At 46.0% G+C, this 14,184-nt stretch overlaps 1 protein-coding gene across 50 annotated transcripts in view; it reads left to right on the top strand.

The window, feature by feature from the left end:
- KANK1 (KN motif and ankyrin repeat domains 1) overlaps positions 1–7,767 on the top strand; it is a 204,038-nt gene extending 196,271 nt beyond the window's left edge. For 32 of the 50 annotated variants that reach the window (XM_084987205.1, XM_021064476.2, XM_021064485.2 and 29 more), the window contains 5 exons: positions 154–373; positions 3,062–3,204; positions 3,797–3,997; positions 6,075–6,173; positions 6,736–7,767. In XM_084987205.1, coding sequence (XP_084843331.1) covers positions 154–373; positions 3,062–3,204; positions 3,797–3,997; positions 6,075–6,173; positions 6,736–6,798 — 726 coding nt within the window. In that variant the 3' untranslated portion in view covers positions 6,799–7,767. Of the gene's footprint in view, positions 1–153; positions 440–3,061; positions 3,205–3,796; positions 3,998–6,074; positions 6,174–6,735 lie in introns of all 50 variants that reach the window. The other 18 variants (XM_084987069.1, XM_021064479.2, XM_021064412.2 and 15 more) reach the window with 1 other exon arrangement.
- The last annotated feature ends 6,417 nt before the right edge of the window (positions 7,768–14,184 follow it).

Here is a 14,184-nt window from a genome sequence, read left to right as displayed (position 1 = left end):
GAGGGCTCTGGGTTTCATTAGTTGTTTTTTAAGAGTGAATTCTAACTGCATGCACTTTGACTATAAAAGGCCTGGTTTCCTGGGCCTTCAACGAGGCCTCAGAAGGGTCTATAAATAGAAGAACTCATGGCTGATTGCTTGGTGTTTTGGCAGAGGTTCTGTCTGAACACTCTCCAGCATGAGTGGTTCCGCGTGTCCAGTCAGAAGTCAGCCATCCCGGCCATGGTGGGGGACTACATCGCCGCCTTCGAGGCCATCTCCCCAGATGTTCTCCGCCACATCATCAACATGGCAGATGGCAATGGCAACACCGCCCTCCACTACAGCGTGTCCCACTCCAACTTTGAGATCGTCAAGCTGCTCTTGGATGCTGGTGCGTTGGTGGTCCCGGTCTCCACTCTCACGGCGCTCGAGGCTGTGACTCATCTTCAGGGAGCTGGTTAGCCCACTCCTCAGTTCTGGGACCCTTCTAAACTCCTTCTCATTGCTTGTCCCCATGATGTGGCAGCAGTTGTGTTCTTGAGTCACTCATAGGAGGCTTGACATTTAAACAGAACTGAGTGACACCGTTTCCAGATCTGTCTTGCAAGGAGGTGTTGAGGATAGTCTTGGCTGTGATTCAACTGCGTTCAAGTGAGGTGTATCCCTGGTAACAAACGGTGGCGCACATTCCCTCCGGAGCTGAATCGTGCAGGCTTGGTGGGTTCAGGCGGAATTCTACCTCTTGGACCAGAGGTGTAGCTCTAGTGTTTGTGGTCTGCTTTGTTTGTCCTTGCACCAAGTCCCCTCCACCAGCTGCCTTGCAGAGCTGCACAGTTGGTCCATATGAGGACCAGGCAAAGCCACTGTAACACTGTGGTAGAGTCACCACTATTCCCACCCAAATTTACCCTGTTCCTGGGGAGTCAGCATAAAGAAACAGAAAAAGTGTTGTTCCTACATCTGAACCATAGTTATGAGAACAGTGAACATCCTTGGTTTTTTTTTTTTTTTTTTTTTTTTTTTTTTTTTTTGTCTTTTGTCTTTTTGTCTGTTGTTGTTGTTGTTGTTGTTGTTGCTATTTCTTGGGCCGCTCCCGCGGCATATGGAGGTTCCCAGGCTAGGGGTTGAATCGGAGCTGTAGCCACCGGCCTACGCCAGAGCCACAGCAACGCGGGATCCGAGCCGCGTCTGCGACCTACACCACAGCTCACGGCAACGCCAGATCGTTAACCCACTGAGCAAGGGCAGGGACCGAACCCGCAACCTCATGGTTCCTAGTCGGATTCGTTAACCACTGCGCCACGACGGGAACTCCCATCCTTGGTTATAATTGAAACTTGCCAGTCCAGTATATAGTCAATGAATGCATTAAACACGGAGCGAGGGGCTGGTACATAGAAGGGCCTCCTTGAGAAATAGTGAGCTTTTAGCTTTTTGTTCAGATGGAACCGCCAGTGATACACTTAGTCCCTAAATCACTTTTATTTATTTTGAAATACATATTTTTACTTTATGAGACTGGTACAGAATTCATAGTACTCTGGTCTAATTAACGAGAACACAATGTAAACATCTGATTTAGAAAATGCAAAAAATTGTCCAGTTTTTCCATACCGCTTCTTGACCCAACTGTCCAGTTTTTCTCTGCTCTGTTTTGGGAGTGTTGGGTTAATGCAGAGAAAGCAAACATACTTTTTTTTCCCGAAGTTTGCTTACTCCCAGTTAGAGGCCATGTTAGGATAAAACTGTTTCCATCTTAAAGAAAGGAATTCCAAGCCTCCTTCCCTTCAGACTTTACAGACTATAAACAGAGCTGGTGATACCGTCAGCCTGAGTTACTGTTTAAACAGAGAAGTGGATACTGTCCAGGAAAGCTAAGGACAAGATTTCAGGACTGATCCTGAAAGTAACAGTTTTCATCTATCCTTGGAAAATTGGCATGGACAAGCTATTTTAGTAAACTGAATGATTTTAGTGATCAAATGATTGTTGGATGCCTTTGGTTAATTACATTTCTGGATTTACTTCACTTGCTACTGCTCCCCATTATAGACTGAGATTATAGCTGCATGAAGCAAGTTTATGAATCTAGGATATTAGCAGCCTCGGCAAAGAACTGAATGCCAAAGATAACCTAGAAGCCTCAAAGAGCATATCTGCTCACCTGCTTCTCCACCAGACAGCTTTTTTTTTCCTTTTGTACATCAAACAATATGCACTGTTGTAAATGCCATTGTACCCCTAGTGTGCAGCTGTTTTAGCACTCAGGAGCAGTTTCCACAGTGCCTTCTCTTCTCACCCCTGAGGATGGAAACGGTATAAGCATTTTAATCCTATCTGCTTACACATAAAAAGCTTCTTTCCTGCAGTCTCCATTCCTTTCATTTTATTAGAAAGTTCTGGAGGAATTTTTGAATGCCTAGAGGATAATTTAGGCCCTGAAGACTGCTGAAGAATTTTAGGACTAGAAAAGGGCTGGTTTATTGGGTCTGGGAGTCCCTGGCAGTTTCTGAGGGACGGAACTGCAGTTGCTCTCAGACCAGTTCCTGGAACTGGGTGTCGTGTGACTGGCATTCTACTCCCAAGGGCCCCAGACGAGTCAGAGCAGCAGACTCAGGGTCTCAGAGTGAGCAGTGGTTTATGAGTGGGAAACGCCATCTTCAGTGTTCCCTGCATAACTCTTTACAAATCCTCCTTTCCTTTGTAGCTCTCACCACCTCCTTCATTTCAAAACGGTGATTTTCTAGACACAGATTAATGTCTCGATCCCACATTATTGTTTATTCTTCAAAGCAACTATTACTTAGAACAGCCCCCCCGCCCCGGACCTCCAAGCTGTTGTGATTCAACCACCAGTCGCAAAGAAGAGGTGCTGTAAAACCTTGCTCTCATTTCTCATGAAGTAGAAAAAAATATTTTCTTTGGTTTGGTATGAAAACACCCCTCCCATTCCCTTCTGGGACTTTGACAACCTGAGACCATTTCACAGGGCTTTTCCTCACCCCATCCCTGTAGTTCACGGACACACCTGATGCTGTGAGGAGATGGCACCTCCCTAAAGAGACGCGTGTCTTTGCAGATGTGTGTAACGTGGATCACCAGAACAAGGCAGGGTACACCCCCATTATGCTGGCAGCCCTCGCCGCCGTGGAAGCAGAGAAGGACATGCAAGTTGTGGAAGAACTCTTTGGCTGTGGGGACGTGAACGCCAAAGCCAGCCAGGTGAGTGTGCGTGTTTGCAGGGCATGTGCTGGCCAACTTGGCTCTGACCTACACAGGTACCCCCGCCACGCTGCCATCATAAGCAGCTGCCCGTGGTCCTGGGTGACCGGACACACCAGTGGAACAGTGGCTTAACTTCACATTGGCAGTGTCTCCCTCCTTCTCCTTGCCTTGCCTCTGTTTGGAGGAGTGTATACCATAGGGAAGCATGCCTATAAGTGACAGGGAACACCCCCGCCCCCCGTCTTCCTGGTCTGCCTCTGTGTGTTGTATCTTCATACCAGGCACAGTGCCCCTCATCCAGATGTGTTCACCGTTGTGACCATTTTCTGAACTTTCCAGCTCCATATGTTCCAGATCCTCCAAGCTAAAGGGAAAAATTGACTCATTACTTTGCTGTCTTGCTGGTTAGGCCTGCTCATGAGACACTCATTTCTCAATGCCTGCCATCACCCAGCCCCAAGTAGTTCCCTGCCCACGTTTTCTTCTGTCATTACTCTCCTTCCTCCCTTCCCCTGGCCCAGCCCCCACTGCAGGTCACCCTGCCAGCCCAGCACGTGCTTTTGAAGTCCTCTGGTGTTTCTTCCCACAGGCAGGACAGACAGCCCTCATGCTGGCAGTCAGTCATGGGCGGATAGATATGGTGAAGGGCCTGCTGGCCTGTGGGGCTGACGTCAACATCCAGGACGACGAGGGTTCCACCGCCCTGATGTGTGCTAGTGAGCATGGCCACGTGGAGATTGTCAAGCTGCTGCTGGCCCAGCCGGGCTGCAATGGCCACCTGGAGGACAACGTAAGCTGTCTCTGTTGGGCCTCTGTGCTAGGGGCCTGCAGGAGCCCAGGGTTGGAGGGGGTGGTTTCTGTGAGTGCCGCTTGACAGGGAGAGAGCAGATCCTTCTTTATTTTCCTCAAGAATTTGCACTGCCATCCAGGCCACTTCCCTTCACAGCCCAGCTTGACAGCATTTACTGTGTGCCAAATAATACTCCCATGAACTAGAGTGAAGGGTGGGAAATAAATAGGTCTCATCCTAAAATCATAAAAGGAAGAAGGTGATGCCATGTATGAGAACAGGTACTGAAGGGGATAAACAGATTTACAAGACAGTGAAATTCAGTGTCAGCAACTTCTGGGTACAATAATTAGGGAGAAAGGGTGAGGCCCCTGTTCCCTTTGGAAACCCTTCATGTGGGCCCATCAGAATAATCTGTGACATTTCATCAGCTAGGGCGTCTGGACTATCTTGGCTTCTTTTAGGCACATCATCCCATTGCTTCTCGGGCTGTGCCCATCATCACTCTAATCTCCTTCCTCTTCCACTTCCCAGGCTGTCCCAGCCCCAGATAACCCCTTGACTAGACAACACTCTAAGGAAAGCTGCTGCTCTGGCTATCTCCAAACCAAAGGGGATGGGTCTTGATAAGCCAGGGCACAGGAACTAACCTTTGGGTAGTGACGTGGTTCAAGATCCAAAGGTCCCAGAGGTCTGGCTGGGTTGGTTCTGCTTTTGAAAATTTATCTCTGTAGGGCATAGGTTTGGACCAGAGCAGCTTCCATCATTCCAAAACACTAAAAGGTTAGAGGGGAAGCATCCTCCTTTGCACTAAACTTCAGATCCCAGTGGGCCCACGCCAGCAGGAAGAGCAAATCAGTACAGGTATTTACTGGCATGAAGGACTGACTGGCTTCTGCAGTTGCAGTGACTCCATCCCCACCCTTAGTAGCCTGGGAGCTGTGGTTGTACCATATTCCCTTCTCTTCTGCTGTGGCAGAGGGCCAGCTTCCAACCTGTCTTTGCTTAAGAACAGTCTGGGTTTCCTGTGCCATGTGTTTGTTTGTTTGCTTTTACTTCTGCTCTCAGCAAAGAACAGCTTGTAGATCTAGCAGTAAGAGGCCATTGAGCCACAGTCACTTCCAGAAATCTGGTCCCCTTGGCCTATTGTCCACTTCCTTATCTGTAAAGGAGCAGGAGGGCATCCAACTGGCTTCCGGAAGAAAGGTAACTCCCAGAGTTCAGAGTGGGAGGGAAGACCATCAGGTTCAAACCACACACAGATTGTTTCCTGCTGCTGGTGACTAGAAGGAAACCCTTATTCTAAAACTAGACAGAATACATTGTTCTTGGGATTTTGTCTCTTTTAAAAAATATTATTACTTTTGATTGAGATATAGTGGATGCACAACATGCTATTTTTTGTCTTGATGGATCTTTATATCCATGTAAATTCTTGCATTTTATTGGAAACCAAGCATTTATCTGAAAAAGTTTTTTTCCCATATTTAGCATTTCCCCTCATATTTCCATAAGATACTTTTCTGCAAGGCAGCAGGATTCATTCAGTGCTTTATGGATAGATGTGACGCCTAACATTCTTCAAGGGTGGTCAAGGCGGAAGTATCAGTTCCCTCCCCAAGAGGAAGGTCGAGATCCTTGGCAAATTGCAGGTCGTCAAAACATACACCAGGCTACATGACTGCTCATTTGTAATTATAAGGAAAAAAAAGTGTTTCTACCCCCACTGTCGCCTGCTGCCCCCTGCTGGTGGGCAGGATGGTAGCATGAGCATCTTCAAGCACAGCCTGTTTTTGTGGCTCCTCAGTGCATAGGCTCACACCAAGCATAGTGAGGCAGCAACAAAGACAATGGGGTGATTCTCCTCTTGACCCAGGGCAGGCTGGGGCTGGCCCTCTGACATCCTTGTGTCCTTCAGGCTTAGCACCTCGAGGTCCAAAATAGGGTCCTAAAGGACTGAACAAACGGCTAGATTGTAGAATCTTATCAGCTACTGGAGGGTATTGTGTTGTTACCTTTTGTCTGCCTGGAAGTTGGAGAAACCCAATCTGGCTTGTTCTTTTCATCTCCTCCTAAGGATGGCAGCACCGCGCTCTCAATAGCCCTGGAAGCAGGACACAAGGACATTGCCGTTCTGCTGTACGCCCACGTCAACTTCGCGAAAGCCCAGTCTCCGGTCAGTGCGGTGCACCTGGCATTTGTAAACAGACCCAAAGCCACCAGATTAGTGAAACCCCCTTCCTCAGGGAGTTGAAGGAGGTGCAGGTTTTTGTGATCATTCTGAACAGAGTTTTGGCCTAGAACTTAAGGGTTCTTCACTTTTGCCCCACCCAGAAGAACAGGAGTGCTAAGGTTAGCATAGCAGAGGCAGGATGCCTGCTGGGCCTCACATCCTCACATGAAGGATTTATTCTGGACAGAATTATCCAAATGGCACATCCTGAGCCTTTGAATACACATCGCCTCCTGGCATTTTTCCTCCGATAGTGAGCAGCAGCCTGTGGTCCCAGAGTCCACTCTTAGCCCAAGTCAGCCTCCCAGGCCAGCTGGACGTGGCCCTCAGAGTCCAGCTGGCTCCAGGGCTACTCCCACTTGTGGACCTAGGTTCTGCATTCTGGCTCCCCTTGCTCTGGCTCAGGGTGGAAATCAGCTATGGTAGATGGAGTTCCTTCATCACAGAGGACATATCTGCCTGAGGTCAGTCATTAACCCCATTTTTTTCCTTTCCTGGTCTCTAGGGCACCCCAAGGCTTGGAAGGAAGACATCTCCTGGTCCCACCCACCGAGGTTCATTTGATTGATTGTGTGCAAATAGCCGTCCATTTATATGCCACCACCGTTTAGCTGCTAATTGTTCCTGTTGGGGTGACAGATACTGAATGTATATCGTGCCTGAGCTTACCAGCAAACAACACATAAAGCCAAGGGCTGAAGGCTAGAGCTGTCACAGTGGAAGCTGAGCCAGCAGGAGATTGCTGGCTGGGCACACACCACCTCCCTTCTGGCCATCTTCCCTCTGTGTAGAGCACACTTGCTGTCAAGTCTCTTCTCCTGCTCCGTTATGTACAGTTGTAGGAAGTTGTAACCTGACCTGAGTGGGCAACTTCTATTCCTTCTCTCCTCTCCACCCCGCACCCCCACCGCTGCTGAGAAGTGTCAGGTTCTCATTGACATGGTGTTTTTAAATGTTCTCACAAATATTTATATTTACTAAATGTGGAACCATTGGAAAACTCTTTGAAAATTCCATTCCAGGATGGTTTTGTTGCTTTCTCTTTTGTCTTTATTATTTTCAAGTAAGGAAGTGGAGATGACTTTGATCATCAGTGAATTGGGCCTGGGCTGGTAGGTTTCTGGTTTAAAAATAAAAGATGGAACTCTCAGACAGTATAAAACTTACAAAAGGAAGTCTTTTCAGTTGGTTTTATCTAGGTGGGTGTATTATATGACTTTTTATATAAAGGGTATCTATATAAAATTGACACAGTATTTTCAACTTTTATATTCCATAATAATTAAATACATGAAGAATGACCTGTAACATTACCATATTTTTATTAATAATTGCACAACTGTGTATCTAATGATAAAGGTTGAATTGTGTTAGAGGAATTGGCTACATATTTGCCTCTAGAGAAACATAGTATAGTTCTCCACATATTTATGGACTCCTTTATCCCACGTCACATTTGCTTTGGTCTTATATGTATTTAAATGTTTGAAGTGCCTTAGACTCTTGCCATATTTTCAAAATAAAATTTCATTAAGCACTTTTGCTTGTCCCTGCTTCCCCTCTGACGGCTGTCTGCCCCAATCCTATTGCCTTAGAGCAGGGGCAGCAAAAGCTGATGGATGGAGCATGCAGGGAGTGTGGGTGCCTGGTCCGATAATCTTGGGTTCCAGCAAGAGGAGACTTACTTCTGAAAGCACTACTCTGTTTCCAGCTCTGCTCATTACTTAGGTTGCACATCGTGAGCCTGAAATTTAAGACCTCATTAGGCAAACAGTTCATCAGACAGGTAACCTCCAAGTTAGCTCCAATGAGCTGACTCTTCTAAGGTGTGGTCTTTGGGTTTAAATGGGGGTTCGGGGCGGGGACAGCTTCTGGATGACTGGTTGAAACCTACAGTGATGAGAAAGGAAAGATGAAGCTGGACAGACTGTATTTCAGCATGGTGTTGGACCAACAGCACCTGTTTTCGATTGAGTCCATCTCATAAAATGAAGAAGCATGGCAGTCAAAATGCAAACTGGTTGTTTTGGCATGGTTGCTGGTGGTGAATTTTAACCAGGCTGTTTGTGAAAGCTGGGTGCATTGGAGAAATGTCACTGATGCTTTTTGTAAGCCTTTCTTTTCTTTTTTCCTCTCCTTCCTTCTTTCATTTATTCATTCATTATGGAACTCAAGAAAAAGGCCAGAGAATAGATTTTCCCAACAGTCATCACAATGTTGGCACAGGAACCCCTGTGTCATGGGCTTAGAGCTTTGCGTATTAGAGAACTCACAGAAACTGAGGAAAGAGTGCTGTAATTCAGGCCCCCCTGGGGCAGTAACAGATGTTCCCCCAGTACTGTGTCGGGGCCTCTGGGGTAGAGAGGTCTCTGGGGCAGAGGGGCTGTGTTCTTCCTTGAACCGTCAAAGTGAGGTTATACCTTCCTGGTCTCATGAGTGTCTCTTTCCCTCCCAGGACAAGTCTGCTAGCTCTGGGATTTGAGCTAAATTTCATTTCTCGTAGTTATTCAAACCCAAGTTCCTTCAGAGAAATAGCACAATAAATTCAAGTAGAAGAGTTTGTGTTTGAAGAAAAGTGGGCTGTGAGTTTTCTGCACCTTAATGGCATGACATGCCTTTTGAGCAGGGAGGGCTGTATCCTAGGTGGCTTGCAGTCCTGGGAATTTTCATTGTTCCATTTGAGAAAGGAAGGCATTCATATTGTCCATGCAGGAAGAAAGGAATTTCTACATCTGTGGGCTGCATTTCAGATTTCTTGTACTAAGTTTTGCAAAAGATATATGAGTGCTTATTTTATTGTGGAATGAGATATTGAAGGAGCGAACTCCTGGGTAACATATGCTGGCTTGTGCCCTGTTTGCTCTGCTAACTCTGGGCACTTAGAATGCTTTTTATCTTGGGATCTTGGCACACTATATAAACCAGCCTGACTCTCCCCATTGGTACAGCTGCGATTTATTGAGGCACCAGTCCATAAAGGGATTTGTGGCAGGACGCTTGGGCAAGGTCCCCAAGTGAGGCCAGCATGGGACTGGAGACTCCTAAGTTTATCTTCCAGCTTAAGTGAGGAGAAACCTAAACCTTTACCTGAAAGAGAGCCAATTTCCCACACATCCTTGTCCTGAAAGTTTAGAACTTAAAGGCCAGAATTTACCCCAAGACAAGAGGAATAGAACAATGGGAATTTTGAGACTTAACTTTGAAAGTAAAACTTTTGCACAGCAAAGGAAACCAAAAAGAAAACAAAAAGACAACTTACAGAATGGGAGAAGATAGTTTTAAATGATGCAACTGACAAGGGCTTAATCTCTAGAATATACAAGCAACTTACACAACTCAACAGCAAAAAAGCCAACAACCCAATGCAAAAATAGGCAAAAGACCTGCATAGACATTTTTCCAAGGAAGATGCGCAGATGGCCAACAAGCACATGAAAAATTGCTTAGCGTCCCTGATTATTAGAGAAATGCAAATCAAAACTACCACGAGATACCACCTCACACCAGTCAGAATGGCCATCATTAATAAGTCCACAAATAACAAATGCTGGAGGGGGTGTGGAGAAAAGGGAATGTAAGCTAGTACAACCACTATGGAGATCAGTATGGAGGTACCTCAGAAAACTATATATACAACTACCGTATGACCCAGCAATCCCACTCTTGGGCATATATCCAGACAAAACTTTCCTTTAAAAAGATACATGCACCCGCATGTTCATTGCAGCTCTATTCATAATAGCCAAGACATGGAAACAACCCAAATGTCCATTAACAGACGACTGGATTAGGAAGATGTGTGTGTGTACACACACACACACACACACACACACACACACACAGGAATACTACTCAGCCATAAAAAAAGAAAGAAAGAATGCCATTTGCAGCAACATGGATGGAACTAGAGAATCTCGCACTGAGTGAAATGAGTCAGAAAGACAAAGACAAATACCATATGATATCACTTATATCTGGAATCTAATATAAGGCACAAATGAACCTTTCCACAGAAAAGAAAATCGTGGACTTGGGGAAGAGACTTGTGGTTGCCAACGGGGAGGGAGTGGGGGTGGTTGGGGAGCTTGGGGTTAATAGATACAAACTACTGCCTTTGGAATTGATTAGCAATGAGATCCTGCTGTGTAGCACTGGGAACTATGTCTAGTCATTTATGATGGAGCATGATAATGTGAGAAAATAGAGTGTGTACTTGTAGGGGTAACCAGGTCACCATGCTGTACAGTAGGAAAAAAAATTTTATTGGGGAAATAACTATTAAAAATAATAATAAAATTTCAAGGGCTTAGAAAAAAAAAATGACTTGTCCTGCCACCGTTATGACTAAGTGGACTAAATCCTGTACTTACTATGAGGGAGGGGACCTTGTTTCTAACACTGGTCCCCAGATACATGAAGTATTGGGCCTCTTACTGTAAGATACCGATACACTAATGAGAACAATTTTACCCCAGACTTTTGTGACCATGAAATACTGCAGATATGTAACAGCCTTGCAAATAGAGTCAAATAAGACAACTGCTATTTTTCCCTCAGAGAAAGTAGCACAACATTTCTTTAAATCCTAATGGGTCCTTTTGGGGTGGGGGGAGCCTGCTGAACATAGAGATAATTTTTTGTGTGTGTGAGCTTTCCCCTTCATAGTGTGCAAAAGAATTTCCTGAGGGAGCTGGTGAAAAATGCAAATTCTGGGCCCCACCCTGAGGATTCTGATTCCTTAGGTGTGGGAATCTGCATTGTTAACAAGCATCCCAGATATTTCTTTTTTTATATATATAGATTTATTTTCTTTTTTTTTTTTTTTTTTTTTTTTGGCCTTTTCTAGGGCCGCACCCTCGGCATATGGAGGTTCCCAGGCTAGGGGTCCAATCAGAGCTGTAGCCGCCGACCTACGCCAGAGCCACAGCAGCGTGGGATCCAAGCCACATCTGCGACCTACACCACAGATCACGGTGACACCAGATCCTTAACCCACTGAGCAAGGCCAGGGATCGAACCCGCAACCTCATGGTTCCTAGTCGGATTCGTTAACCACTGCGCCAAGACGGGAACTCCGCATCCCAGATATTTCTTAATGTGGCCTTTGGTTCACACTGAGAATGTTATTATTCCTGGATTATGAATAATGAGATGCAACCCCTCTGTTCTTTTCCAGACAAGTCAGGTGGCGTGGGGAGAGCTATAGCAATACAAGAACACTGCATTGAATCTTTTATCTCTGGTGTATATATCCCCTGTGTGGCAGTTTTCCATGTTTGGTGACAGTTCTGCATCTCCTGGAGTAGTCATTTCCGGAAGGCAAGGGACCATGGCCACCCTGGATAATTTCTGTGTTTAGGGGATGGAGGAGGGGTGGCTCCAAAGGTAAGTGGCAGCGGTTGAGCAGGCAGCTCTTGGAGTGTTTTCCTAAGTTAATCTTTTCCTTCCCCACTTCCTCATGAAGCAAGACTATGACTGCACAGGAAGAAGAAGGTCATGACCTGTTGCTTTGGCTTTGGAATAAAGACCGTTTTCTGTTTTCTTTTTTGCTAAAAGCACAACTCTTCTAAAGCCCTGGGCCTTAGCCAGCAACAATTTGGTGCTACTTTCTGCCATAAGGAAATTACTGATCATGTGTTTACTCTGTTCTTATACAGCATGACTGTAATTTAGAAGAAGGTGGATCATAAAAATATGTTTAAAGTACATTTTGATGAAGATGATTACCACCAGGGATATACAGCTGAACAGCTGGTCATAGTGTCCAGAGCTGAACACACGTGCCTGTCCTCCCCATGAAGTCATGGCCGTATTCTGTGGGGAGGAGTGGGGACATCACAGTCAGCTCTGTGAGTGTGAAAGATGGAGTTAGCCAGCCCTTGAATGGTGTCCCTAAAATGTCTGGACTGAGTTCTGGTGAGAGTTTTCCAGAGAAACTGGAAAGCAAAATACCACATTTTATGGGCGCATGCTTGATATGTCTAATTTTGAGGTCGTTTGGGGAAGCACTGACATTTTAGGAAACCAGTTGCCCACTGCTTCTCCATTAAAACCATTGATTATTTCATAGGCGAGCAAATGAGACCCTTATCCCTGATTTTCAGATAATGGAAGCTGCAAAAGAAATATTTTTGGAGCTCCCACTGTGGCGCAGCAGGATTGGCAGCATCTTGGGAGCACTGGGGTACAGGTTTGATCTCTGGCCCGGCACAGTGGATTAAGGATCCAGTGTTGCTGCAGTTGCAGCTTGGGTTGAAAGTGTGGCTCGGATCTGATCCCTGGCTCAGGAGTTCCATATGTCGTGGAGCAGCCAAAAATGAAAAACAAACAAAAAAACAAGTATTCTTAAGACCAATTGCCAGTGTGGTATCTGGGAGAAGCTTTTACATTTGTTCCCCATTCCCCAACCCAGAAAGATCCAGTTAACCCAGCCCCAGCACCACTTGGCAGGGTGAGGCTGTAAGAGGAAAAACACACCTGAGCCACACGTGGTGTCAGGCAGCTCAGCATTGTGAAGGTTGACCGTCGCAGACCCATGCCAGCTGGGCGAGCCACTTACTTCTCCTGTGTCAGGCAACAAGGAGATTCTGGCTCTGATTCCATCCACTCTGTTATGAAATACTGAGTGTGCTTAAATAAACAGGTACTAAAAAGCAATATTCGTTAATTAGGGTGAGTCCCTGAGAGTTCAGAGAGTTCACCCCTGACCCATCTCACTACACCCTGTCTCTCTCCTAGCCTTGAGGAAGCTGCACTGTTATGTTCATTTTGTGGTCATTTGTCAGACTTTGTATACTCATGATTGGGTCACTTGCCCTGGGTATACTAACTTCAGTATTTTTTCAGTAAAAATTGAAAACATTTGATGAAAGAAGATCTTCTTGGGAGAGTTCCCACTGTGGCACAACTGGATCGACAGTGTCTCTGCAGTACTGAGATGTAGGTTTGGTCCTTGGCCCAGCATTGCCACAGCTACAGTGTAGGTTGTAACTGTGGCTTGGATCTGATCCTTCATCTGGGCACTCCATAGGCCATGGGACAGCTAAAAAAGAAAAGGGGGGGGAAGCTTGGAAAAATGTGTAGACTTTGTTGATTTGAAGGTCAGTAGGAACAAAGAGATAGTGAAGGGAAAATTGGGAACTTTAAGCCCTACCAGTTCTTTGGTGTTAATATACAGCTTTGCACACAATGGGTATTGTGGCCAAAACATAACTTGGGATAGGAGTTTTCAGATCCTCGTGATTCTTCTTCTGCGTACCTGCCCACTTTGAAAGTTAGGCTTGACCATGTGACTTACTTTGTCTCTGAAGCATCAGTGGAAGTGACAGGACATATATCCATTCTAGATGGGAGCTTTAACAGCCAGTGCGCAGGGAGTTCCTACCATGGCTCAGTGGAAACGAATCTGACTAGTATCCATGAGGATGCAGGTTCAATCCCTGGCCTTGCTCAGTGGGTCAGGGATCCAGCATTGCCGTGAGCTGTGGTGTAGGTCACAGAAGCAGCTCAGATCCCGAGTGGCTATGGCTGTGGTGTAGCCCAGCAGCTGCAGCTCAATTCCACCCCTAGCCTGGGAACTTACATATGCCACACCTGTGGCCCTGGAAAGCAAAAAATAAACAGTGTGCAATGCACCATGTCCCCCACCCACCCCTAGTCCATGCTGATCGTGGAATCAAATGCTGAAATGGAAGTCGGCCTGGGTCCCCAAGGGACTGTGGGGTAGATTCTGTTGTCCACCTGTGTTACAGGTGTATTATGAGCAAGAAATAAACCTTTATTACACTAAGATAGGGAAGTTTGATTGTGATTTGTTACCACAGCATGACTTAGGTTTTCTTTATTGATAAATTGGTTCCAGGAAGTGGGAGCTGCTCTAGCCCAGTGGCTTAGTAGCTGATGTATGGACAGCCAGGACACTGTCATTGGAGATCAGCCGCAGAACACAGAAAAT

The sequence above is a fragment of the Sus scrofa genome, chromosome 1 (assembly GCF_054392235.1).
Source record: "Sus scrofa isolate SSC_HxYL_T2T_F1_AM1 chromosome 1, Sscrofa_HxYL_maternal_Yorkshire_Landrace_v2.0, whole genome shotgun sequence".
Lineage (NCBI taxonomy): Eukaryota > Metazoa > Chordata > Mammalia > Artiodactyla > Suidae > Sus > Sus scrofa.
The sequence above is the reverse complement of the archived record's forward strand: the minus strand, read 5'-3'. Positions and strand labels throughout refer to the sequence as shown.